The sequence below is a fragment of the Pararge aegeria genome, chromosome 3 (assembly GCF_905163445.1).
Source record: "Pararge aegeria chromosome 3, ilParAegt1.1, whole genome shotgun sequence".
In the NCBI taxonomy this organism is placed as follows: Eukaryota; Metazoa; Arthropoda; class Insecta; order Lepidoptera; family Nymphalidae; genus Pararge; species Pararge aegeria.
The window spans coordinates 10,400,124-10,425,884 of NC_053182.1; the positions used below are offsets into that span (position 1 = coordinate 10,400,124).

Here is a 25,761-nt window from a genome sequence, read left to right on the forward strand (position 1 = left end):
TATCGTCATGCAATAATACTCCGCATGATAACTCGCAATATGAAATCTAACTACTACAGATTCTAGTAATTCATGCAAGTTTTTAACAATGTTCCAACTACGGTTGCGAATGTATAGTAGTGTTGCCCAAATGCAAGAACAAGACGAGACTTAGCCAGTCTTGGTCTTGGTCTTGCGCCAATACACCTGGTCTTGGTCTTGGTCTTGGTCTTGCGCTCCCAGTCTTGGTCTTGGTCTTGGTCTTGCAGCAAGAGTCTTGCAAGTCTTGCAATTACCTATTAGTCTATTACTATTTATTAAAGTTTACTTTAAATCTTAGAAAAACGTATTAGAATTGGAACATTGTGAGCTTGAATTAACATAGCCATAGTAAAGATCAAGCAGATTAATAAATAACTGAAGATTTGATAAGAAATTCGAAAAATCAACTGACCTATATGTCGTTTTCCATGGAAGTAACTGTTTCTTAATAAACATTTATGATTTATAAGCTTACATTTGCTAAAACAACTTGTAAAAACTTAAGAAATATAATGACTAAATGTACAATAATAGTACCTAAGTAATTAGTTTAAAACCATATAAGTAATCAATATTATAATTACTTACTAGAATGAATTATTATGACATCTACTACCTATCCTCACCATTTTATCCTAATCATAATACTACTTGCGTGATCAGTATAATGTATTCATTTTCATTCTAAGCACTCTGAAACTTATTTATTCTTTGGAACACCTGTAGGTACTCTTAAAATTCGAAATTATTTTGCATGAATAGTGTCAAATGTTATGATTTCGGCGCGGCGGCAACGATTGTTTTAGATTTCAAAAGAAGCCGCCGGCGCGTGTATCATAAGCATGTACTTCCGAAAAGCGGCAAATTTCTTTGAGAAGTAAGTACAAAACCTTTGATGCCGCATTATCAAAGTGCCGATGGTTAAAACATAACTATGCATGCACTCAGTTTGATTTTAATAGATATTTTTTTATTCGCTATGTTACCTACCTACCTATACACCGAACTGTTACACCTAACTACTCCGTGAAATAGCGCTAAGTCCTAGCTGCAAGACGCAAGAGTCTTGCAGGCTATGTCTTGTTCTTGCTCAAGTCTTGCACGGTCAGTCTTGGTCTTGGTCTTGCTAAAAATACGCGGTCTTGTTCTTGGTCTTGGTCTTGCAAATACGCAAGAACAAGACCAAGACTGCAAGACCAAGACTGAATTTGGGCAACACTAATGTATAGTTATAACCAAGGAATGTTAACGTCACTCTAACCTAATCAAACGTAACAAATAATATGATTTGAAGGAGGAGCCCAGAAAAAACGTCAGTATGAAACAGCCCTTACTTGATTTTGCTCTTTTGCAATTGCATTTTAAAGTTAATTATTGAAACAACTGAGTTAAACTTTCAATATTAACATGAAACATTGCTTTCTAAAAAGGCAGTTAGGTACATAAGTATATAGCTTTCGAAAAATGGACATAGTAACTGTACTTAGGATTGGTACTAATAAAAATAGGTAGTTGTTAAAAAGCCGAAGTCAGTTTAAATCTTTTCAAAGTTGACTGCTTTAGAACTCGAAACTCATTTAAACTGGTTACTTAATACTTTTCTTTTCCTATATGATAGAAAAATTGTTAACTCATATTTAAAAAATGATTTATTCGGTCTAAATTTTGGTTGGACTAAATTTCTATTTAACTTATGTTGAGGTAAAAGTTGTCGCTTTTTCTATTGGTACATGAATTGGAAAATGATATTTCTTTACCCATCATAGCAAAAAAAAACATCGATTCGTCATTAAGGTTTGTTTTATCTGTATTTTCTTGGCTTCTAAGCAATGACTAATTACGGGGCTAAAAACATGAAATGTTCTTCAATAGTATTGGTTTCAATTAAAAAACGAGAGGATATCGAAGATTTTTAATGTATCTGTTTCTTGTTTCCTATAGTATAAACCACTCAACAGATCTTGAGAAAATTAGGAATTTCCCTTATTTGCTTCCGACGAGGCATAAAAATATCTGATTCTGACCACTTAATTGCTGAAGAACTGGCTTTGGAACTTAGATTAAAATTAAGAACTGGTGCGATAACTGTTCCTGTTACATAACAATAAATTAAATGTAAGTTTCTAAAAATGTTTTCCTTAGTGAAATAAAATAAGCACGATCACATTCTTTATAGCTCGTTCCGTTTGTATTAGTGCAGTTGTTAATATGTATTTAATTTAATTAATTGACATTCCAAAGTTTGCAGTATATTTACTGTGTTGCTTCCGGACATGCAATACTAATGATTATAATTATTCAAAATGTAGACGTTCATTAAAACAACTATTATATTATTTTTTAAGATTGCAGTTACGTTGTTTAAAACAGTCCTTTTAGAGTTACAGTTGTTTGACGTTGTTTTAGAACATTTAGTCAGAATGTAATACCTAATGTAAAATTTCTTAATATCTAACCTTTAAGAAGGAAAGTTCTGCAACTTAATAAAATTAAGATTTAAAGTTTTTAATTTCATAATTTTTCAAATATTACAGTTGGTGTACAATTACAGTATTTTCAAAATATTAAGCTGTTTCAAAATATGCAGTCAGAAAATGATTCCTGATATAACATTCAAAATCTTTAATGTTTCTATAATTAAAGCGAACCGCTCTTTTACTACGGCAGTTCTGCAACTCGCGAGAGGTAAATGCATACAAATAAATTTAATTACATTTAGATGTAGCAACACGTCGATCGAACTCATGGCAATACAGAACCGGCGAACTTTGCACAATTTATCAAATTGAGTTACTGAGGGGCAATATCGCAGAGCGAACGCAATATTGCAGCGCGTGACCGCGTCTGCAATACGCGCTCAATACATCGGCCGGCGCCGGGCCGGGCACGTCCGCCGCCCCGCCCGGCCGCCCGTCTTCGGCCGCCCGACCCCCGCCCGCCCAACTGACCACCTAGATATTTAGCTAACAATGCCTCGCCGCGAACGCTGGCCACCTAGCCTGCTCCGTCCCGTTCCCGCCGCCACCACCCGACAGGGACCGCCGCGCTCGCCTCCGGTCATTGCTATATTTATTGGCGACGCTCATAAGTACGCGGGTCAGGTTATAAGTTCTACGAAATGAATGGCCGGGCCACGTGGGAGGCAAGTGCCCGTCGAGCTTAACAAGAAAGCACCTCCACCGAACTTGGCAGGGGGCGCCACCCCACCCTTAGCAGCATTATAATTAAAAAACAAAAGAATACAGAGGCACTCAGCCTCTTGGCTGCCTCTCCTTCGACTTTCTAGCGAAAAGTGCACTAAAGAAATGGTTATTGATTTTTATTTTCCTTTATTAAGAAAACATGTCTGTGAACACCATATGAAAACTGAAGTTAGTTTAACTACTTACCATCTGTTTACTTACTCGTAATAAGTTGTAAGTTATTCACAGTTTTCTTCAGGATATTAAACAAATTATTATAAAGCGGGATCTTAACTTAACATACAATTTCGGAAGTCCAAGTCGAAATTGTAGTCACTGAGAAAATAAAAATAACTGCAATTGAGATGTGAAAGTCATAAGTAAGTGCAACTGAAATTTAACCATTATCAACAGCGCCGCGTCGAACGAACATCTTGCCTATCGCTAACCATTCGGATTGCGTATATTTTTTGTATTTAAGTATATTTATTATAATAAATTAATATAGTATTGTATTTACTTTATGTCATTTATATGTAATTACGTGTTTAACTTATAAATAATACCTAATATAAATTAGAAAGTCACTCTGTTTGTCTGTTACCTTTTCACGCCTATACTACTGAACAGATTTCGATAAAATGGTATAGAGATCGATTGCACCCTTCGTTTTACCAAGAAACCCTTACGTACCCTTTGGGTACGGAACCTTAAAATAACGAAACACACGCGGGAAATCTCATAGAATAACCCTTCACATTAGAAAGACTTAAAAAAAAGTTGGACGACACTGAACGCCTCATAACTTGCAGCAGAAGCAGTAAAAGATTTGATTTTATATATGTTTCATTGGAATGGATGAACTCAAAAACGACTTTAATTTTCTGTACTCCTGAAGCTCCGTCGTCTGAGCAAAACGTGCAAAGAGAGTGATTTGTTTGGTGTGGAGTATAACGATTGAAGTAATTATAAATCACACCGTACAGATTTTCCTGCTTTTCGCGGTTTTATTATTAGAGAATTAAGAAAAGTAACGCCTGCCTCTAGATTTAATTAGACTTAATTAGTTATAATATGTTAGAACTTATGTTTGTTACTTTATTAGTTACTAGCGTTGCCCGCGACTTCGTCTGCGTTTGATTTTATTTTTTGATTAAATTTAGTTGTAGTTCTAACAAAATTTTAAGTATTCAGTATCGCTAAGCCTTAAATGAGGGGTTTGCTGATGTCCCCTGAGGAGTTCTGTCCTCTATCTCCAACCACAGTTTGGGCAAAATTAAACACATATTATAACCTCTACAAAAATAACTATTTAAATCGGTTATAATTTCTCGGAGTTATGGTGTAAAATCGTCAAACACTTTTATCCCCTCTCCCAAAGGAGCCGAGCTTAATGTCGGGATAAAAAGTATTCTATATTGCTTCTAACACTTTCAAGAATTTGTGTAGAAATTTTCATGAGGATCGATTAAGTAGTTTTTGCGTGAAAGCGTAAGAAAAAACTTACATTGACATTTATAATATTAGTAGGGATAGGGATTATGTTTGGCCAATTTTAACTAATAAAATAGTTAATAAGATAATCGTTACAAGATTTGGAATTCTTTCCGATATAAACGTTCTTATTATTATGATTATTATTTTTATAATAACTATACAATATAAACCGCACTGGGCCAGCGTAGTATACTACGGCCTAAACCCTTCTAATTGTGGGAGGAGACCTGTGCCCTGCAGTGGGCCGTAAATGGGGTGATGATGAAACAATATAAATAAAAGAAGAAGTCAATATGCAGAATCGTAGAGAGGCGGAGTGTCATGCCCTTTTCCCTAACGACATAACAGTGGGTTTTAAAACCTGGCTAAGTTTGTTGTGGGGTCTTCTTAGACATCATCAGGGCACTTTTGGAACCCTCCTAGCTTTAGTTTTAAGTTAACGAATGCAGTAATTACCATCACTCATATTAGTGTTAAAATGTTAAATGTATGAAAGCTTCATAAGTGCCTGTGATAAGGTCTAAATGAATAAAACATTTTTGAATTCGAATTTACTTCCAAGTTGAACCAATAGATGATTAACTTGCAAAAGTTTGATACAGAAAAACAATGAATGTAGTAAAATACAAAATACGAAATGGGCCTCATGTGTGGGACGCTTACAATTCATCCAAGCGGTTCCTATTACGAACACAATTACGGACTCCGCAGATGACCGCACGGTTTTATAATGCGAAGGCACCGTCGCCCAGCCTCCCGCCATCCCTCACCGTTCCCTTGACCATCGACCGACAATTGTAAATGGCACATAAAATAAATGAATGTGCAGCGGGACCCGCTCTGCAACAGACAATATAAATTACAAACGGACGATTATATTCCGGCGGGAATGAAGCGTTTTCCTTCAGATACACTTTGCATTATACACTGATCCGTTACTGCCCAAGCCCCTTTCCCACGGACGAAGTAAATTGAGCGTCCATTTTTAAATGAACATTTATACTAGGTATTCCTGTATACAGCAAATATTTAAATATATCTTTGATGTATTCCAGCCTTGGTTTCCATCAACTAAAAAAAGTAAACATCAGTTGTTATAAAAGTTTAGTGTTGGATCCGCTAACTAATAATTACAAAGACGTAACTCATAACCTATTGAGCTAACTTAGTAATTAAACATAAATATGTATCCATGTTATTTAGGTTCCTTTACCGTAAGAGCCACGAGAAATGGCTCAGAGTCACTTATCGGGCAATGGAGAGATCTACGCCCGAAGTTTCTCTTGGAGACTAAATCAGAATTGCGGGCATCCGTAGAAGAAGCACAGTTACTGACTTAGCTGGGCGAGTTGCAAAGGTAAAATGGCTATGGGCGGACCACTTTAATCCTTAACACAGGTCGGTAAAATATTACGCCGCTAATAAAAAAAGGCTGCATAAAAAATGTTTATGCACTAAAATATATAATAATATCCGTAATATTTTTTTCCCACCCCAATTTCAGGTTCTACACTATTGTTAAATAAAATAAAATATTATATACTAATAACAGACAGACTTATACTAGATATAATGAATACCCCAGGTGAGTTATGGCAAATTTCCAATAACATGTCACTTTCATTACTAAGAGTAACTTACGAGATAATTAGGGGGGGGAGAAAACTCCCCGTGCACACAAGACGGTGCCGTAAATTTGTCTGCCTCCACTAGAACTAGCTACTCACCTTGCAATAGGTATATTGGTTTATGGAGACTTTATATTTTCTAAGCGGTGATAGCCTAGTAGTAAGAGCTTCGTTTTCACTTTTCGGGTTGACGATTTCGAATACCAGCAAACACCTCTAACTTTTCTAAGTTACGATTCAATAATTAAATTATCACTTGCTTCAACGGTGCAGGAAAACATCGTGAGGAAACCTGCATGCCTGAGAGTTCTCCATAATGTTCTCAAAGGCGTGTGGAGTCCACTAATTCGCACTGGGCCAGCGTGGTGAACAAGGGCCTATACCCTTCTCATTGTGTGAGCATACCCGTGCCCTGTATTGGACTGGTAATGGGTTGAAATGATGAATATTTTCTAAAGTAAAAAATCATTTAATTTTTGGGAATATTTAATTAACAATAAATTAGGCTGCGCACTGTAAAAAGGTAGGCCAACCTCGAGGTTTGAGTCTTGACTGAGGTAATTAGGGGTTAATGGCCGCCAGCTTTACATCATTACTTCACGTCAAAATTGGCACTTTTAGGAAATTTATTAGCTTTAAAGTTTTTGTTTTTTTTTTGTTTTAATTTAATTTTGTTGTATAATTTTCGCTTGGTAGGTACTTATTCCTAATCGATTGTGGTTAATGTTATAGTTTATGTATAACTAAGTTGTGGAAACTTCATTGGTTTATGTGATATAAAAATACGGCATTACTTTTACGTGTAATAGTACTGTTTGTTTCCCTTGAAATGCTAAAAAATAAATAAATGACATACAAAGTCGTCGCCTGTCTTAAACAACTTTGTACGCCTCGAGGCCTCCGAAATGGGCTGGAAAAAAAAGTTGACTACATTCTTGCATAGGTAAGTAGGTACCTATGCACTTACGGATATTCTGCCTATATTCAGTTATATTAACTGAATTATCGTACTATTCTACCTACATTATCTACTATCGTTTTCTCAAATCATAACTCACGTAGATAGGAAGGTAGGTAATTTAGAAATCTGTATCGCTCAGCCATTGTGTAACCTCTTTCTTCAGTCAACCACTTCAAACAATTTTGTTTTTTTTGTTTTCGCATAGAATCTATACCATTTTAACCTACATCGCTGTAGTTTAGCCAGAAATTACTTTTGTGCATTTAGAAAATCACAGAGACTAATCACGAACCGAATGAGTCATTCGATATCACAGACCAGTCATTTGGTCAGCGTCGCAAAACTAATGACACATAATGACGGCCGTACTAACGTTCAGAGGGTGGTGACCAACCAAAATTACAGTACACCCCGGCTACACAACTTTAAACCTTATTAAAAATACGTAAGGCTTTGAGATGGCTCATGCATCAGTCAAGGTCTGTTAGCTAGCCTCCCAGGGAGGTCTTCGGGGTCCAGTCGCGACCGACGACGGCCACCTGAACACCCTAGCCACAGCTAATTGAAGCTCCCCACGGTAATCCGGCAAAATATTCTGAAATACGTGATCAAATTCATCCAAATGTTTGTCTAATTAATCGAAAGTTTTGATTTATAGACCTGTTTGAAATAAATACACAATTGAGTGAAGCCGTGATAGCCTAGGACTTTCGGGACGCCAAGTTCGAATCGTAGAAACCTACGCGCCTAAGAGTTCTCCATAATTTTCTCAAAGTCGTGTGGACCAATCCGCACTGGGCGAGCGTGGTGGACTTCTCAAGAGACCCGTGCCCTGTAGTGGGCGGTTAATTGGTAAATATGATGATTAATATGAAATTTTCTTATTTTTCGGGTCTTATAACTTTGTCTAAGGAAGTAACCACAGAATTTAACGATCGTCCAAATTTAAAATACGCGTAAAGCCAATTTTTGGGTAATTTTGCAGTTTGAATTTAGAACCTCCAAGAAAATTGATTGAAAAGTGATACGAAAATGAAAATAATCTGTATAAAATATATTTTATGCAAGAAATAAATAGAAATCTAATTAATTAAATGCAAAAACATACATTATCAGGTCTTAATTATCGTCAGTGTGTTTCCAAGCAGCTAAGTCACTTATCGATGCTATCTTCAATTACTCACAATGCAAAAACTTTGCATGTATGCAATGGAAAGTATAAAGTAAATAGTAAGCAAAAGTATTGAAGAGTCCATTAAATAACAGTCATTATTTTACGTTTCCTCTTTGCTTAATATTATAAATGCGAAAGTTTATTTGTTTGTTTACTATGTTTGGCTCAATCGTAAAACTAATCTTAATTTGGTACATGTAGCTTGTAAGCTGAAGATGGACATAGGATAATATTTATCCCGGAAAAAACAGCGCCGATACTTAATAAATATTATTAAAATATTGCATTAGTTAGCTATACAAGCTGGTTTGATGGCTTTACTTATCTTGGTAAAATTTTGCATAAAATTAGTTTGACCTAAAGACCATAGGATACATAAATCAAAAATTTAATAGCGAACGAAGTCGCGGGCAACACTTATTTATTATTAAAAAATTGTAGGCAAAATAATTGAAGAGTGACTTAATAACAAGTCATTATTTTACAGTTCCACACAATAAAAAGTTTTGTACCTACGGTTTCTTATGCCCTGTTAGCTTTTTCGTCAAAGATAAACAAATAAATTAAAAAAAAAATACTTTTAACATTATTGTTACAACTGATGGACAACAATAGCTGGTTGTTTTTCATAGGGATATTCAAATTTTGCGGTCTCGTGCCGCCTTATTTGAAAACGTCTGTTTACATAGTTGGGAGTTTACGCTTCATTTCCTAAGGAACCTTGGAAACCTAAAGAAGTGCATCGGTCCATCACACCAACCTGTGTCCTGTACAGGATCATCTTACAAAGAAAATTCAAAGACAACACACATATTTTATTAAAGAATCAAATCAGATTCAGATTAATTAAAGTTTTATCTCTCTCTCCACGCATGATTGCATATTGGACAGTGATCGAGTGCCCCACTGATCTTGTTACCGTGCGCCCGCGCCTTGCGTGCACTCATACAAAATTACATACACTTCCACCCGCGTCGTTCAAACCGTTAGGATAATATTATTCTCGTTAATCGTTGTTACAACTCGATACGCAGCAATCTATACTTCCATACAAATAAATACAAAAGAGTCTTGTTTTATGAATTTGTTAATAACCTATGCACAGCAAAGCCAATCACGCTATCTTGCAGGTTTTTTATAACAAAATATTTTTTTAATAATTTTACATTTTACAATTCATTTTTCTATCTTCCGCTTTCATCTCTCACAAGATAGAAAAATTAATTTTAAAATGTAAAATGTAAATTGTTGATATTGGAAAAGAGCAACTGCTGAGTTTCTTGTCGGCTTCTTCTCGGTAGAATCTGCCTTCCGAACCGGTGGTAGAGTAACTACACACAGACAGACTTGACGTTTCAAAAGTGCTTATTAATTAGGCGTACTTTAAATAAATGAATTTTTAATTTTGAATTTTGCAAAATCACTAGAGAACCTAATGGTAGTATGAATATTTAATTGCTGCTTTCACAGATAAAACTGTTGTATCCTTGACATTATACAGGAAACTACTTTCCAAAGTAATATTTTTCATTTTGTAAATTAAGTAGGTGGAAGATCATCCTCAGCCTAATTATATCCCACTGCTAAGCACCGGCCTCTGCTCTCATATAATAGGAGAGAGTTAATGATATATCCGCTTTCATGTAATATTATTATACGGGTTATGTCGCAGGCATAACAAGTTATATATAAAACATTCGTTTAAATCATTATGGAATGAAGGAAATGAAATACAGTAACTTTTAAGGCAAACGTTGGTTAATGTTGGTTTAAAAAAACTTACATGCACGAATAATGCAGCTGTATAGACTAGTCACTCACACTCTTGCGCTTTAAATTAATTCTTTTTAAACTTAGTAAACGATAACTAGTGATGTATTAGTTTCCACAAAAAAATCGAAAGATAAAATTGAAAGCGCCGAAGTATAGACGATGAAATAAGGTTTTTAAGGTTGTATGAAAGTCCTAAGTTAGAGACTTCAAAACGTGTGACGCAAGTTCTTTTTAGATATTAAGACATTCTAAGTTAGATAGTAAAATGCACCCATAACTTTGAAAACACAAAAGTCTATAAAATAATTTCTTTTAGAACATCCACTTTTCACTAAAATCCATTCTTTATTTTCTTTGAAATCAGAAATTCCTGCTGATCCATCATTAAATCATAATATATAAAACTCTTTTATAATATTCGTATGAGAAATAAACCACAAAAATATTACCTCATTACCTAATCTGGCAATCAACTAGTTGGTGCACGTTTTACCTGCATCCTAATTTTGGTACACAAACCGCAGTGGCGTCCGCTGAAAATCAGGAAAATCAGCACTAATTATATGGTTATGCCGTTTAAGCTTTACCCTTGAAATTCGCTTGATTATACTTAACTCATAAATATATTTATTGAATATTATAGTTGGGTGAAGTAATAATTACATAATATTTTGTTTATCGTTTGATATTATTATATTACCATTACTTTTTTTTCTGTGGCTTACAATAAAAGTTGATTCATTATTTATTAATACTCACTAGTGGTCTCCGATTTTCAAAATTCAACCAAAATTAATATTCTTTTAAAAAGTTTGAACATTATTAAGTTTCTATTGTCAAAGACTATACTTAAACTACTACTAATCACAGATTTCGCCAAGACTACACCGCCAATTTGCCGTTTTTTTCCAAAAAAATATTAATTCGTGGTCGAATAGAAACCATCAGGTGAGAGCAGCCAAGGGATAACTTGTAGTGAAATAAAAAAAAGAAAAACAAACAAAGTAACACAATTAAGCATTTATAAAATTATCTTAAGGATTACTTTAATCTGAGACTAATATTTTTTGTAGTGGAAACTAGAAAGTAATCACTTATTATTCAACTTGAAATGCATTTTACACTAATCCTATTTCCATAGCTGAGCGTGTGTATGTTCAGTTACTTTCACTGCGTTCTTTTCCAGTAGGAAAAACTTACCTTGATGAGATGATAAATCAAATAGACGACACTGACGTTTTAATTACCTATGTTTCAGGTATTTTAATTTTATTTATATTATTAAGCATTTACTGTGGTATTTAGGAATGCTTTAACGTTATTCGATTAGGGTCAGGATTAACTTCAATTTAAGCTTATAATAATTTGTTGATAACAGATGATTGACGAGTGATTGACATAATTGTAGACTCTTACGAAATCAAAAAAGGAAAACTATTAGTTTTATTTACTAACTTCTATTCTACCTGTACTAAGGAGCATGTTGCTTGCCTAACTGGTTAGCCAATCGCTAATGCCCGTCCCAAGGATCTACTCCTGTTTTGCTTTATTCAAGATACTTTGAATTCCCTATAACATATTTTGTATTAATAATGTTTAGCTTAACAGCAGCACTACATATTAGTCCATAGGGCTGGGTAAGCAACGTTGACCCAAGTCAGTAAATGCATGGGTGCTCGTCTTTGGAAGTTTGAAAGGCGACTTGGTATGCATTAGTCTCAGCTCCTATCACAAACAAAGAATAGCATCAAAATTAGTTATTTGTTTTGTTTGCTAAAGGGTAACTAGGACCTAGCAAAGCCTCATCAATGTGGCAACAGTTTATGTATTTAGTACCATTAAACCTTAAGTGATAGGTTTGCTACCGTCCGCTAAGGAGTTCTGTCCACTCATATTCAGATCTAAATGAAATTTGGACAAAACTCAACTGATAGTGTATCCTATACAGACTAAAATAATGATTTAAATCTGTTAAAATCTGACGGAAATATGGTGTAAAATTGTCAATCACTTGCATTCCCTCTCCCGAAATTAGCTTAGTTCCTATCTCAATTTCGGGATAAAAAGTATCCTATGTCCTAATTCGTAGTATGAACTAAAATCGTGCAGTTTCATTTGAATTCTTTCCGTAGTTTCAGCGTGATGCGCGGCCCAGATACAAACAGACAGACAGTAAAATATTTTGTACAGAATTCGACCCGTTACAGTTTTACTATAATTATAGATGATAGGATATTGCAATGAAGGGCTAACTTGTTCTGGAATAAAAGCTTATATTTATTTAGGTACAATAGTTACTTGTTCATCATAATTTATTTTCTAGATGACATACAATGCTTTGGTTACAAAGGGCATGCGAGGTTCTTTTGGCAACTCGCACCCAGTACTTGTGAATAATGTACATGCTAGTGTTTCAACACAACAAAAGCCAATTTTATCTACGACTACGAAACAATGTATCTAAATGGCTAGTACATATCAAGTTAGTAATATGTAGCGCGGGGAGAGAACGCTGGACGTGTACGGAGATAGAAATGAAATTGATGAACTTTTCTCGCAGCAATAATGGCTTTGGCACGTACCAACATAATTCCCATCAAAACTTCCTCACGGCGCGGCCCGCCCAAACGTGTAGGGCTGGACACAATCAATTTTATTTATTTATGACACATTAACACAACTTAGTTACATCTTACTAATTTTATCTGTATTTTATTTTAGACCGGTGTTTTTATAACAGCTGATCCAAATTATTTTGTTGGTAGATAATGTAGTGAATTCCGTGAGCAGTGGCACAGTACAAACAAAAGGGAATTCGAAGACGTAGGTAGTCGTCGTTGGTCAAATAAAAACTGCAATGCACGGCAGTACTTAAAACTTATGCAAGAAGCAGAAACCCGATGCGGTATCAGGTCCAGGATGCAGGAATTAATGTGAGAAACCCACACGATATCCAAAAAATTGTTAATGTTTCAACCATGAAATAAATACGTTGTTCGAGCTCTCTGACTGCCAGTTCAAAAAATGAGCTTTAAAAATAAAGTTATCCTAAAACATTATAATACCTATATTCCTACGTCCGACATAAATAGCGCATTAATTTAATAATACCTAAGTAGTAAAAGCTTCGCGTTTAACTTTATCTACATAGTAGTTTTTTCCCCTAAGTATTTACGATAAACCATATTTTTTTCTGTTTCGGAGAAGGCAATGGAACGTTTGAAGTTGCTCTTTCAATGAAACAATAATATCTCTTTCATTTGAAAAAAGCTTTAAACATAAGAATATAAAATTTTTTGGGCTAAAAACTACGTTAAGTTATTTTACTATAGTGTTGTATTTAAACCCGGTAATTTACTAATTTAAATATCGCTTCTGAGTTCGTTGTTGAGCGGAGATATTATTTATAGGGTTATAATATATAAAGACTTGTCCCGTCTTTTTTTAACTATAAATTGCACCTTGCAGGATTTCCTGAATATCGCGGATAATAACAAATTAAGCACACTGTTCATATTATGGATTTCCGCAAAGTAACGCCTGCGTCTATGCAATAGACAGACGTATGTATGTAACTTGAAATAAAGAACATTTGAGTATGTTATGATCATATTATTATACTTTTCAGGCAGCCCTGCATCAAAGGACAACGGTCGACAGCGCGGCGGCTGAAGGGAGCGCATATCCAATATAAGAAGAGAACAAAATAGGTTTATGTCGGATACTTTGACCATTGGCCCGTAAAGTAACTTCGCTCTACGACTGACGCCCGCAGCCTCATGTTATTCAATATCCATATGTTTACCTTTCTATAAGATAAAATATTACATCGATGCTCTTATCTCTGGACAATAGGTACCCAACGTTAATAATTAAATTCTTTTAATATTACATAAAGCTTTTATATATTATTAAAAGAATTTAATTAATTAAATTATTAAATTTATAGATAGTTGGGTTTTATATCTCGACAGTAATTTTGAGCAGTGTGTAAGTCAGATGCACTCGCTTTCGAAGAATTCTGTGCCACCGTGCACCGCATGAAACGCTAGTAGGTACCGACAATGTATTGCCCTTATTTAGATCGAGCAAAAACGCGTTTTTTGTATATGGCTTTTAATTTATTGCTTTATCGGCAATAGAAAAACATACTCTGTGAATTTTTTAATTCTTTCTTTTTTTATTCAAGGACCATAATGCAGCCTGCATATAAACATACCGACGGAAGAACAGGTAGACAGAGCAGGTACAGCAATAGGAGCCTATAACTCTAAAACTTATATTATTTTTGGCCGAAGAATCATCATTCTTGACACTATTTTTTGAATCATGCACACCACACACATAAAAACCATTGCACTAAATCGAGTCTTTTAAAAGTTTAACTGTCTTTTCACTATTACTTCGCAAAATACGCCATCGCCTATATCTAGATACTCATATCTAGATACTCACATAGGTACGCATTTGCGATAGCTATGAAGGGTTTTAAAAATAAGATTTCTCAAAGCAGTTTACCCTTCTTTGATATGTCAGATTAGCTAATGCTAGTGATGTATTTTGAACCCTGACAGATCGCCACCCAAAAAAGTAGAAGAGGGGAATTCTCTCGGTCCTTTATATTTGTATTACGTGGTTCCTTCTTATACCTACTAATACCTACTTTGTTTTATATCATGTGATGTTGTGTATATTATTTATCTAATAACTGGTATAGTGATCTAATTCGAGACATACACCATCAAATATTCAGCAAGTGGCAATTGATGGACATCTAGATAGAGAACGCAGGTAATATCGGCTAATGCACCAGTCGCTAGTACGAATTCTGGTTTACTCAAGAGACCTGACACCTAAAGCGGCGTATACGTTATTAATTTGTTTAGTTAATTATAATGTTAGAACTATAAACTATAAAAGGAATGCCCTATCCGTCTGACTAATCATCAATGCAGAATAATAAACCGGCAAGACGTAGGTAGCTATAATTTGGAACATAATTACGCCATTACGGTGATAAAGGCAACTAACGCATGCCTTTTTAGCTATAAGGAACTTTTATGCATGACTAAATGTCTGGTTTGTTAAAAAGAACTCTCTACTTCCTTCTTTAACTACCTATTTGTATGGACATTAATTACCTACACACATTTAGGCCATTTTAACTATGTATAACTATAAAGAATTGTAATCCCCGTGCATCCTACTTACGAAATACAAACAAAGCGTCTATAGAGGTCCTATAATTCAAAATTTATTTATTTAAAGTAGGCCAAATATAAACACTTTCGAAAAGATTCTTTCACCGGTGCGGAAAGCAGATGCTACCGAGAAGAAGCCGGTAAGAAACTCAACAGTTGCTCTTTTCCAACATCATTACAATTATTAACAATAATTTTTCTCCACTATTATGTGGAGAAAAATTATTAGACCTGTAAAAGTTCTAATATTAGGGATTGGTTCTAATTTAGGACTACGCTATGCTCAACCTCTATATAATAAACCTACAAAAAGGAGGTACCAAAAGTATAGGTAGTTTTGATTGCCTCAATGTGTCCTCCGTAGAAACGAGCTAAATACCTGATTAAACAGAAATTTGCTGTATTTACTACAAAATTCCGTGAAAGTAATCAAGTGTAACGTAGCTCCTAAAACAGAAATGAAGCCAACATCACCGCCAGCGTACCGCTTAATCAGAGCTGGACCGTCCGCCCTATATTTGCGTATGCAAAGAGACTAGAGCCGCATTAACTATGCCATATAGCCAACGTACCGTGCAGCGATTGGGCAAACACATATCTGCATTATAAACAGCGTTCGGGCGCACAAACGTGCAATGTGGTCGGCCTTTACCGGGGCCCGACTAATCAACGAGCTGACCTTCCGAAGCCTAACGCACGCTGCTTTATCATTGCCCTTCTGCATAGGTGGCCTGTTATCTGCCTATGAGGGATATAAACTTAGGATGCCTTCATAACTAATTCAAGTCCATTCGATTAGAAAGCGCAGCGCGATTTTCCGGATTTATTCTAACAGGATATACATATCTAATGCTGTAGATTTCTATTCCATAGTTTCATTTATAAGCATTGAAAATTTCATACCATGTGAAATCAGTGAAAATATTATTGAATTTGAGTAACTATAAATAAGAAAAACCAAGCGTTGCGTATAAAAATAGATTACTATATTTGTTCATTGATTATTTTAGAATAAATAATAAATATGTTTAATAAAGTGGAATAGAAAAATCTAGGCATTCTAGTAGTATCTGTGCATGCATGTGCAGTGAATCGATTAGAACTTTCTACTTTCCACGTTCATAGCCACTGCACCCACATTAATGGAAAATCTCAACATATTTCTTGACTCTTCTCTACTAGAGCGTGTAAAGAAAGCGGATCAGTGCAGTTAATTATTTTTCCTCATTAATAAAGAGACACTGCTAATTGTTTTTGTTTTACTGTCATCGCTATGTTCATAAATAAACGATAAGGTTTGCAAAAAAGATAACGAACTGATGATGTGCAATATTTTAAGTTAAATAAAATAAGTGTAAAAATAAGACCAAATGATTTATAGTTATTTTTATTTTCTCTTAAAATAATTTATATTACAATTAAATATACCTACAACCGTAGTCACGAATAAATAAATTACATTAAATTATTAACTGACGTAGATTCGAGTACGAAGGTGGACATCGGGTTGTTTTAAATAGAATGTCCATTAGCTGGACGGCACTTTGGTTTGAGGTTATTTTGTATGGGTTTCATCGCGGGGTCGACTGGAGCAGCGAGGTAGGTGTGCGTGTGAGGTAGGCGGAGGGCACCGGCGGCTACGCACTTGAGTCTTCTAACTCCGCGTAGTAGCGGTAAGGATCAACCGCTCCCGACCTCGCTGGCCTCACCACATATAAGTTCCGCCTTCGAATTAAAGACTAGAATTGAAAAAACATAACAGTTTCACATACAACATTACAGCGATAACGATTATAACTATAACGAACATCCTAGAAACTAAAGGAAATATAGCTACTGACCGTACACCTACATAAGATAAAGTAGTTTTTACCTACAATCTGACATAATGAGGTTTAAACTCTAATAAATTAAAAAAAAAAAAAAAACTGTTTTGAATAAGACAACTAGTTCATCTTGAACTAAGACCTTGAGTTACGGCTTGAAAACACCTACAACTTAGACAATGTGCAAGATATATAATACATATAATGCAATAAATTCTGTTTCTAGAAAGCCATCGATCTATCGGCTGTATTTATCGTTTGCAGGAAATAAACTTTTGCAAAAATATAACGTATTATCCATATTTATTTTCCTACAAGATATTACTAAAATAATTATACGATATTAGGTACAGCTTGCGCACAAACTTTAAGATAGACCCTGGGCCTCAAAGTACCCTCCAAAAAGTACTACTTTGATAGGTCTTCAAATCGTCATTTAAATAATTTTTTTTTAATCTACCTTAGATTTACAAAATTGCTATATTTTCAGTTGATCACAACGATAGCCCTGAACTTTTAAAAATACTACATAAATTAATAATAAATTTCTTGTATGAGATCCATTCCCATTTTATTTATTAGGGACTTTTTATTATAATTTCATTTTCTGCTTTTGGTTATTTGCGTAATATGTCGAGCTTAAAATAATTTTCTTCCAGATCCTTACTTCAAAAGTAAAATGCTAACTCAAGGTGAAATGAATAAGATAAATAAATAGGCTTTTATAGGTCCATACATTCTTACATACAAATCAGATACAATCAATTTTGTTTTTTAAACAATAATGAGTCTTTAAATTTACATTTTAGTGTTCGCGATTTATAAACTGCATGTACATGTTACTATTGTCATATTTTCTACTACTTAGTTGATGTGGACAGGAATTGAGACCCCTGATCGACTCGCTTTAAAAACATCGAACTTGAAAAACTGATTCAAATCTGCTCTTCATTAACTTAGTACAACTAAGCTTAATGTCGATTTTAAGTTTTGACACCATGTTGTTAAAGCAAAATTCTCTATCATCTCCTCTTCTTTCAATTATTTGTAATTTCTGAAATAAGTAAAAGCTAATCCATGTTAGGTATTTTTTGTATATGCATGCAAAGTGTTGCCAAGAACCTTACACATATTTGCACCAAACGATTTAATTGTAACAAAAATATTAAAGAGTTATAAAAGCTTTGTTTTCAGTTTGTTCGTCGGTACTAGGTATATAAATGTAGTCTGTGTTAGTACCATTTCTCAAAGACATCTATATTTTCAATCATATCTCTTAAATTGTCTTTTGCCTTTTGCTATGTTCTTCTAGTTACTGTACTGTAATCAAATCTGATTTCTTTTCTTATTCAGCTAGAGATAAACATGACATAATATTTACCTATGGTGGCCATCTGCGTGAACCTGGAACGTAGTTTCGCCAGTGGCTCCATCATGGCTGAACAGCTTCTTCAGGGCGATGATACCAGCGATCGTTAGTGCGACTTTACTTGCGATCAGGGCCTTTCCGGCAATGGCAGCTAAAGTCTTAAGAGCCATTCCTCCAACGATGCTGACAGTTGTGAAAATACCGAGTAACATATAGGGCAGAACCTTTTTCCCTGGAAGATATTAATTTTATTAGTAAGAAATTTCCAAACAAACTTATAAACTTAATCATATAAAAAGATCGAATAACTATGGACTCACCTCTACCTCTACCTTCGGAAGTCATATCCATCGAAATTGTGTGTGTGTTCAATAATTGCTCAAATCGTGTTCGTAGCATAGTGTCGATCTTGTCCTCAGTTGACATTCCGGGGAAGAAGCGAGGCTCCGCCACTGCGCTTGGCGAATCTGCTTGTTTTACCAGCGTCAGGCCATCAGCGAGCTGTACACTCTCCTGCGTAACAAGAAAATATTAAAAAACACAATCTTTTTCACTTCACATTGATCACATCACTATCACACTCAATTCACCTGCTCCACTGCCTTCGTCAGTGCCGAAAGAGCTTTTCCCTTGAGGCACATTGTTAAATGTTTTTGCGAACTGCAATCGTCGTAAACTTTCTGCAAAATGCCGAACTCTGCTGAAGGCCACCATGAGCTTTCATCTGCTCTGGCACTGTCGATTTCATTGTGTGAGTAATCTTCCACATCCATTCTCCGGGATCTTCGGGGTCCGCGAACATTAGCGGACGCGACAACTACACAGATAACTGATACAACGGCTATCCGAAATGATGCACACATTTTTGTATAGTTTTGATAACACTAACTAGAAATAAATTAACGTATGTGAGGGTGGCCAAACGTCGACTGCTGGTCGAGGGAGCCGATCCGAGCTTATAACGGCGAGCCGCTTCACCGACGAGCACCACCAAACATCCGCTATTCCGCACCAATTCTCCTGCACGCGCACTTACGTAACTGAACTTGAAATGATTGAGAACAATTTTCCAAGCCAATTTCTCCGATAAAATGTACTATAAAAAGATAGACGTATATTCTACCATTTTTAATGTGTGTTTTAGGTTTACGTGTGGGTATGGTAACGTGTGACTGTCGGTGATTTTGCGTGCATCGTTAGGACGATTCGGTCCCACGTTTCACTCGCGAACGGCCGGCTTGAGCTGTTTGATAATAGTTCCAGTTAATGTAGTAATTTTATCTCTAATAACAGTTATACAGGGTGCAAGGTCGGTTTGCGCGTGAGCTATTTATGGTCCACGCAAACGCGTGGCTTGGATGAGGATGCGCAACATAAGGAACTACGGATATTTACGATTAAAGGAAAGTAAGAGTCGTATCGAACCGTGTCGAAAGTATTCGTAACCGTTTAATATTACTACTGTTATACATTTTAATATAAACAAGCGTAGGCACCTAGTTTTACATTAGTTAACTGGTAAAAATTATCTTATTAAAGTTTTTTTATACTAGACAGACTTGTGCTTGTCGACTATCATGCCTGACGGAAAGCAATGATGAGGTCTAAGTTGGGGCGCGCTTGTCTAGAAAATGCCTTTTCAATCTTGCCTTGATGGCATTCATTCACGACAGTATGCTGAAACACCAATGCCGGAAGAGCGTTCCAAGCCTTAGCGGTACGTGTCAGAGACGTGGATGAAAAGCGCTTAAAAGTAGAAAGAAATAAAAGTGGGAGAGCCCAATTATAAGGAAGGATGTGTGCTGGTTGGTTCTGAGGTGAAATGAGCATCACACACAAATCATTCTCCGCTGCATGTTCGCACCATGAAAAATTGGACATGTTTCCTGCGTCTGTTTATAGGTACAGAAACCTAAAAGGGGCACATATGAGTCAATACTCTTTGCATCACTCTTAAGTGTAAGTAATCTTGATAATACCATGCCCAGGTGTCAGTTTAGACGAGCTACTACTACATTATCTTTACCCGACATCTCCCACGCAAATGTTTTCATGATTAGTGCACCACTTGATGCGCTGCTGACGGTCGCTGACGTATTTCCGTTATCGCGACGCCAGACCTGATGGTGCACTAACAACCGACCTTGAATAGATGTCAAGATCGCTGCAAGCATTGTCCTTGAAATTTGCAGCGCATTGTTTGGTCAAACGACCACGGAATGTTCCGAATAGAGAAGTGCAAATCGTCAGGACGGGAACACATAGAACACTATGATATACCTATAGACAACATCCGCTTGCGAAAACAGCCCATCCCTTAAATTTAAAACTATTATTTCGTAATTAATATCTTTTATTGTGTAGTATTTGATGAATTTTCTCATTTTATTTAGGCAAACAAAAAGTCTCAAAAATTTAATTTATTTAAAACTTAATGCACTTTAATTCAAATAAACAATAGATGACTCAATAGATCTATATAGGTAAAAATCCGTAATTTTTCAAGTTATTTTAGTTACTCGTATATATTTGGGCTTTCGGAAATAAATATATTCACGAAACTATGTACTTATACAAATATAAATGGTAATAAATTTAAATTCAATTTATTTTCCTTTCGAATCTAATTTGACAGCTGATTGGCGCAGTGGGCAGTGACGCTGCTTTCTAAGTCCAAGGCAGTGGGTTTTATTCCCACAACTGAAAATGTTTGTGTGATGAACATGAAATCTTTTTAGTGTCTCAGAGTTTTATCTATATATTATAAGTATTTATGTTTCTTATTCATAAATAAATATTCATCAATCATTTAAGTACCTATAACACAAGCTTCGCTTACTTTGAGGCAAGATGTGTGTATTTTCCTTGTATATTTATTTATACCCTAATTTTTCAAAGAGACTACAAGCTTTTTACAATATGCTGACTCTTATATTCAAGCAACGGGCGGGCGATAGCTACGGTCGTAGGACAAAGTCGCGGGCAATTGCTAGTCTTTCTTTAAAATAATATATCAACTAACTCCTAATCGGCTGGACCGGTTTGGATGTGTGTGTAATTGGTCCCTGGATGGAGGCTCTTTTTAATTGGACCCGGTGCTTTAACTGGTAGGACGTCTTATATATTAGGTAATATATCGTCTATAATAGGTATTTATAATAAAACTGTTGAGGTCCGATTTGAGACCCCAAAGTCCATAGGTTTTTCTGACCTATATGTCAGTTACAGCCTATTGCCGTTTTAGTTTCGCGACTCTATAAGCTATGTTGCTAACTTCTACGGATCTCCTCATTTCTGGCAACATAGCTTTTTCCATCGCCCGCTGAGTGGCTCTGCGCCTTTTTATGAGGCCCATAAATAGCCCAAATAGGCCCAATAGCCCAAATAGGTATATTGCTGTATGAATGGCTACTCCATTCATACAGCAATATACCTTTTTATTATTACGCAAACCGGATATACAAATCACGCACATCGTGGTCTTGCGAGAAAAACTAACTTCTCGCATTTCCAATCCCTGTCTCGCCGGTATAATACCACTGTTAGATTTGCGAGACGCGGAAAACTAGAGGCGCCGATCATTGCACGCTGCCGACCAATCACATCACATCTGTTCTCGACTCCGCTGCGTGACACGCTCACGTCTCTGCTTTGTACCGCCCGTGCCGCCTACTTCAATTTTGGATAGGAATGTCGGCATCCATACAAAAAGGTATGATACATCTCCACTCACTCAGATGCGCAGAGCTTAATTTAAGCTAGTTAGAAATTGATTGAAAACTCTACGGTCTCTTATCGTGCCGTTGTGTGATTCCAATAAATTTGTAATTTTATTTAATTACTGGTTGGCTGTACGGTGATATACCTTTGCCTTTTTCCTATTTGAAAGAATAAAGAAAAATATACATATTTACTGCTCTGTGATTTGGTGTCAAGGTGAGTGTTAAGTATCAACTGTCAAGGTGACAGAACATAAATTGAATTGAAATTAACACTTCGTTTTTAAAATTTAAACAATTAATCGGAAATACACTACGTCAATCCTATAGTTCGATAAATTAAAATTTAATTATATCGAACCAAACTTTTCACATTTTGAAATAAGATACAATTTAGCAAGAAAAAATCTTTTCTAAATATATTTGAAACTCTCAACTAGTAGATCTAGATTCTACTCGAGCACTAGAAGATAAAAGTTCCAACTTAAAATGCCAATACATAACAGTGAGCTGACATACAATGGCAAAAATCCTGGTGCAGTTAAATTTGGTAACTTCATCAACTATTACTCATTTCACCCTTCAAAGGAGAGAACAAATAATTTAGATCCAAAAATGTTTCCGCTAACAGAGAATGAAAGAATCATTTGTTTAGATATAGGCTGCAATACAGGAGAACTAACGAAGGATTTATATTATTATTTAAAAAGTATATATTGCAACAAAACTGTAAAACTTTTGGCTATTGATATTGACCCAACTTTAATAGAAAGGGCCAAGGAAGGAAACCATATCTGTGATATATCTTTTCTAACTTGTGATATAGTATCAGATGCAGGTTGCCAGATAATACAGGAGTATAAAGAAACACAAAAGACACTAATGTTTGATGTAATTTTTTGTTTCTCTGTTACCATGTGGATACATATTAATAATGGTGATGAGGAACTTATAAAACTTCTAAACTTTCTTAAAGATAACACAAGATCTTTGATCATAGAACCGCAACCCTGGAAATGTTACAAAAATGCTCAGAGAAGAATGAAGAAATCTGGCAAAGAATTTGAGCTGTATGAATTTTTGAGAATTAGAAACAATGTGGATGAAACAATAGAGGACATCTTGAACAATAGCACACATACTAAAGTTTTTGAATCTGCATCATCTTCATGGAACCGAAAGATACAAAGCTATCACTTGAAATCAGATTCTGTATAAAAAGAAATGATGGATAGTATTTTTCCATATAAGGACTAACTCAAGCTTTATTAATTTTAAACAAAAGGCTAACATTAAGAATCTAAATAAGTATGTAACATATGTTTAAATATTTAATTACTATTATGTAGTTTAGTTGGTTCTTACTTAATAATATCATAATAATTTTAAAATAAACAGCTTAAATTATTTTTTTTTTTAGATTTTTATTATTATACCTTCATTAAACTAGATAATATAACCATTTAAGCTGCCACTTCTTCTGTGCTTGATTCAAATTCCAGTTTTACATCATTACCAACTCCTTCAACATCCATTTCAGTTTCAGGGGCATTTAGCATGTTAAGAGTGACCTAAAGAGAAAGAATTATTATGTAATTATTTATTATTTGCAAATCTAAATAATAACATAATTGAAGGAAAAATATTTATATTAAATCTAAAATCTAATCCACTGCAGCAATGGTGTGGCCAAACTTTGTAATCAGTCTCTGGATGACTGAATAAACATCTGAAAGTATGTATGTAACATATTTATGTAAAATACAGGCCTATTTATGTGCAAAAACAACTGGGACCATAAGTTACTGCAACATTACAACCATGTAATAAAAAAAAAATTAAAATATTAATTTCCTCACATGTTCAATTGAAACAAACCTGGCCTGAACTGCTGCTGTTAATTGGTCCCATTCGTTCCTCATGTACTTTCTTTTTAATAGGTGTTTTTGACTGGGAACTAAAAAAAATACATAAATTTTTGACAAGGTTTGTTATTCAGTAGTATTCTAATCTCCCCTTTTTGGTAAAAGTAATCATGTTTGCTATGGATATGAAGGAACCTGGATTGGGCCAAAAGTTGCCAAAGGAAACAAGTATAAGAAGCTGGTTATTTTATTATGTTATCAACATCTTAATATTTAAATTAGTAAAGCTTGGAAACATTTTATATACCTATACATATAAGTAATGCTTGTAAATTGCAAGCATTACTTTTTTGCTGCATAAATTAAGGATCTAAATCAGCTATTATCTAATACCACTAAGATATAATATACTTAAATCAAATCATAAATATGACAAATCTCTAACTGCATATGGGAGAGGGCTATTGAATCAAATATTTATGTGCGAGTTCTATTCATCAAAAACAGTTGTAATACAACAAACAAAAGCTTCATTATAAAGTTGTATATTGGTTTAATATGTATACAATCAATAATTTTAGAATTAAATTAAGCAACCAAGAACACATGAGGCCTCTTTCATTTTCAACCACTTAATTCTAATTTGTGCTTTCAATCCAATATTTACCCTTGTGCCCTTTGAACCACTCATGATGGATGATACTTAATTTTTTTTTATTAATTTCAAACATTATTTGTCAGTGATTAACTTAAGTGCATGACTTTTCTTAGTGGGCCTTACAAATAAACAGAAAAGTAATTCATTTATTTCAAGTAGGCCCAGTTTGTAAGCACTTTTGAAACGTCAAGTCAGTCTGTTTGTAGCAACTCTACCATTTCCAACTTAACCTTCCTACCAATAAGCATAACATAGTAGTTGTGTAGTTAACCAATACTTTATCTGCCCTTTCAAAGGTCTGTGACAGTAAAAGAAACAAGTTTGTAACTACTCATATGCAACAGCATATACCACCAGCACCTATATGCTCAATGTACATATTGTGCATATAGGTGCATGTAGTGTAGTAAGTCCATATAACATTTCATCATTGTTACCTATGGATAAGGCACTTCTGGAGGCAGGGGCAAGTGCTATGTCAGGATTTTAATCCAGGAATTTATTTGAATTATATTGCTTAACTACACAAATTAAAAATTTGAATGGATACCTTGATTGATTTTCTGCCATTGGATGAAGCATCATTGTCATTTCCGCTAATTTATTGAAAGCAGCACCTGCCTCAGTAAATATTTCTCCAACCTGAAATTCAATTTAAAATAATGTTGTGTATTTTTAATAACAACTTTATATTTAAACTTGAATTCGTTAAAAATACCTTTGCAGCAGAATTATTCATTTTTATATTGAATATTTGCAGATTAGAAGGAAGAGTTTATCAGTATAATTTTTAAATCAAGTGAAAATCTATGCAAATCGCTTTTGAAAAAAGGAAAATAAAAAGTACTATTTGTTTATTACCGATTGACATTTGACAGTTCTTTCTA

General features: G+C 34.9%; 3 protein-coding genes across 5 annotated transcripts; 1 reads left to right on the forward strand and 2 right to left on the reverse strand.

Annotated features, from left to right (window-relative positions):
* Window positions 1-16,886: 16,886 nt before the first annotated feature.
* On the reverse strand, window positions 16,887-19,540 carry LOC120637031. Of its 2 annotated transcripts, none has more exons than XM_039908617.1 (4): window positions 19,223-19,540; window positions 18,953-19,145; window positions 18,645-18,864; window positions 16,887-17,162 (listed from the first exon to the last, which is right to left on the reverse strand). In XM_039908617.1, the coding sequence occupies exons 1-4, from the start codon at window positions 19,493-19,495 to the stop codon at window positions 17,075-17,077; spliced, it is 774 nt and encodes a 257-aa protein (XP_039764551.1). In that variant the 5' UTR covers window positions 19,496-19,540; the 3' UTR covers window positions 16,887-17,074. The 2 variants fall into 2 exon arrangements, with proteins under 2 accessions (XP_039764551.1, XP_039764552.1); XM_039908618.1 differs by having other exon boundaries at window positions 17,091-17,176.
* A 3,046-nt stretch (window positions 19,541-22,586) lies between these two features.
* LOC120637032 (probable RNA methyltransferase CG11342) lies at window positions 22,587-23,741 on the forward strand. Its single transcript, XM_039908620.1, has 2 exons — window positions 22,587-22,725; window positions 22,794-23,741. Exon 2 carries the CDS (start codon window positions 22,841-22,843, stop codon window positions 23,567-23,569), a length of 729 nt encoding a protein of 242 aa, XP_039764554.1. The 5' UTR covers window positions 22,587-22,725; window positions 22,794-22,840; the 3' UTR covers window positions 23,570-23,741.
* A 14-nt stretch (window positions 23,742-23,755) lies between these two features.
* LOC120637033 lies at window positions 23,756-25,760 on the reverse strand. Of its 2 annotated transcripts, none has more exons than XM_039908621.1 (4): window positions 25,722-25,760; window positions 25,425-25,516; window positions 24,230-24,308; window positions 23,756-23,922 (listed from the first exon to the last, which is right to left on the reverse strand). In XM_039908621.1, the coding sequence occupies exons 1-4, from the start codon at window positions 25,743-25,745 to the stop codon at window positions 23,815-23,817; spliced, it is 303 nt and encodes a 100-aa protein (XP_039764555.1). In that variant the 5' UTR covers window positions 25,746-25,760; the 3' UTR covers window positions 23,756-23,814. The 2 variants fall into 2 exon arrangements, with proteins under 2 accessions (XP_039764555.1, XP_039764556.1); XM_039908622.1 differs by having other exon boundaries at window positions 25,593-25,729.
* Between the last annotated feature and the right edge of the window lies 1 nt (window position 25,761).